Source organism: Galeopterus variegatus, unplaced genomic scaffold, assembly GCF_000696425.1.
Source record: "Galeopterus variegatus unplaced genomic scaffold, G_variegatus-3.0.2 Scaffold353, whole genome shotgun sequence".
Taxonomy (NCBI): domain Eukaryota; kingdom Metazoa; phylum Chordata; class Mammalia; order Dermoptera; family Cynocephalidae; genus Galeopterus; species Galeopterus variegatus.
The window spans coordinates 695,519-697,809 of NW_007726464.1; the positions used below are offsets into that span (position 1 = coordinate 695,519).

The following is a 2,291-nucleotide window of genomic DNA, read 5'->3' on the forward strand; positions in this document are numbered from 1 at the left end:
GAAATGCTCTGAAGATGGACTCCCCTGCTGCAGGGTTGCTGGTGGGATTCCGTGTGTTTCTTTTTGCTGTCTGAGTTTTCAAGGCTGGAGGGTAGGAGGGTATGTCCCCGTCTGTTAGGGTACATGATTGGCTGAGCGGCATTTCTGAGTTAGGGTGCTCCTTACAGCTATCTGTGACTGTTGGGACACCTAATCCCCACCCCATACTCCCATCTGTGTCTTGTGTATCAAGATTTCTGGTTGCTTTTTCCTTTTTATCTGGAAATTTAACTGATTCTCACCCCGTCCTGCAGCTCTCTTCTCGGTCAGCTGGAGTCCTTGCTGGAGTTGGCCGCAGGACTTAACCGTTGATCTGACACCCTCTTTTGTCCTTTTACTGCCATTTAGTTGGTCTCCTGCCTGGGCCTGGAGTGCCCTTCTTTCCTCTTCTTCACTGCCCCGGGAAGGTTTCCCCTCCCTAATGAAGGCTCCCAGGAGCTCCACCAGGCTCTGCCCAGGACTGCCCTCTGGAGATGCCCCTTTGTGTGTGAATTTCTTCCTCTCGCCCTCCCTGTAGCAGGGCAGGAAGTCTGGGGGCCGTGCCTGCAAGGCTGGCCCCTGCATGTGACAAGGAGCCCTCCTACAACTTGGCGGTTGTTTCCAGAAAGAAGGAACAGGAGTGGGCAGGGAGGCGAGCAGGTACCAGCTGTTCCCTGCCTCTAGCTGGGAAGGGACTAAAAACAAGTGCGCTGGGAGCAAGCTTTGCTCTGAACGGGCTCCGACCAGCAGCCTGAGGTGGTGCCCCGCTCCGCACCGCACCCCCTGGGAGTTCCTGCTGGTTCTGGGTGACGGACGTGGGCTGTGGGAAAGGGAGGAGTCAGGGACAACTTCCAACTTTTTGGCCTGGGCAACTGGAAGGATGGAGTTTCCATGAGCTGAGGTGGAGACCTGTGTGTGGGCCTGGGGGTCAAGATCAGGCGTTCCGTCTTGGACACGAGGCCTTCAGGACGTCTTTGAGACGTTCACATGGAGATGTGGAGTAGGCAGTGATCTGTGTGGGACTTCGGGAGAAGAATCCGGGGCTCTTCAGCACATGGGTGGAGAAGCACGGGCTGTCCCCACTACTTTCCCCAGCAAATTTTAAGTCCCTGGGAAGACATAGGCAGCCATGGGCAGATGGCGGGAGGGTGCCTGTGCGGCCATGCCACTTTCGCTGTCCCCTGCACAGCACGCAGCGCTCTCGGAGTACCGGCCCATCCTCTCCGAGGTGCACCAGTTGCAGCGCCGCTCCTCTGTGGCCGACAAGAAGCTGGTCCTCATCCCGCTCATCTTCATCTGTCTCCGGATCTGGAGCACCGTGCGGTTCATCCTGACCCTCTGTGGCTCCCCAGCAGTGCAGACACCGGTGCTGGTTGTTCTGCACGTAGGTCTGCCTCCCCCTGCCCCACGTGGACAGATCCCTTCCCCTAGCAGAGCAGGTGCATTCCAATTTGTCAGCCAGGATGGGGCTGCAGGGAGCTCAGCCTTGAAGAGAGATTAGTGTGGCTGGGGGCAATCCAGTGGCCTTAGGAGTAACCCCAGCAGAGTTGACTGATCCTGAGTCCTTCCCAACCCAGAAGACCTGCAGACAGGTCTGTGCCAGGCCTGCCAGTTCAGGCCTTCCCAGAGCTCTGCCAAAGGTCATCCCAGACCAGCCTGGGGGTGGGCCACGGTCCCCAGCCAACTCACGTTTGTGTTTTTCGGACCAACTCCAGCCCCAGCCCTCATACCTCCTCTTTCCTCCCTGCAGGGCATCGGGAACACGTTTCAGGGAGGTGCCAACTGCATCATGTTCGTGCTCTGCACCCACGCCGTGCGGGCTCGGCTCTTCAGTCTCTGTTGTTGCTGCTGCTCCTCCCAGCCTCCCGCCCAGAGGCCGGCCGGCCCTCCCGAGGCTCCTGCACCCTCCAAGATGGGAGAATCTCAGGACAGGAGAATCCCAGTGGACCCCAGAGCAACTTCCCAGCACCTGAGCTTTTGCCCTTCCTAGCTCCCTGCCAGGTGCAGCCTTCCTGGGACAGGTGGTTCTATGAGTCCCCCTGCGGGGAGTGGGAGGGGATGTCTGCTGCACCAGAGTTCCTGCTGTCAAAGCTCTTGACCCCAGTGGGGGAACAGCTGCCGACTCAGCTTCTACCTCCTAGACCCTCAGGCAGCACGTTCCACTCACACCCATATCCTGGCACATTTGGGGGCTTCCTCTGCATGAGAGCATTGATGACATTCAGGGAAACCACTGGTACGTGATCACCACCAGGGTGCCTCTAGTCCGGTTT

The 2,291-nt window shown here is 58.5% G+C and overlaps 1 protein-coding gene across 1 annotated transcript in view; it reads left to right on the forward strand.

The window, feature by feature from the left end:
* GPR157 (G protein-coupled receptor 157) overlaps nt 1-2,279 on the forward strand; it is a 79,900-nt gene extending 77,621 nt beyond the window's left edge. The window contains 3 exon segments of the mRNA XM_008567878.1: nt 1,208-1,402; nt 1,769-1,945; nt 1,947-2,279. Coding sequence (XP_008566100.1) covers nt 1,208-1,402; nt 1,769-1,945; nt 1,947-1,991 — 417 coding nt within the window. The 3' untranslated portion in view covers nt 1,992-2,279.
* The last annotated feature ends 12 nt before the right edge of the window (nt 2,280-2,291 follow it).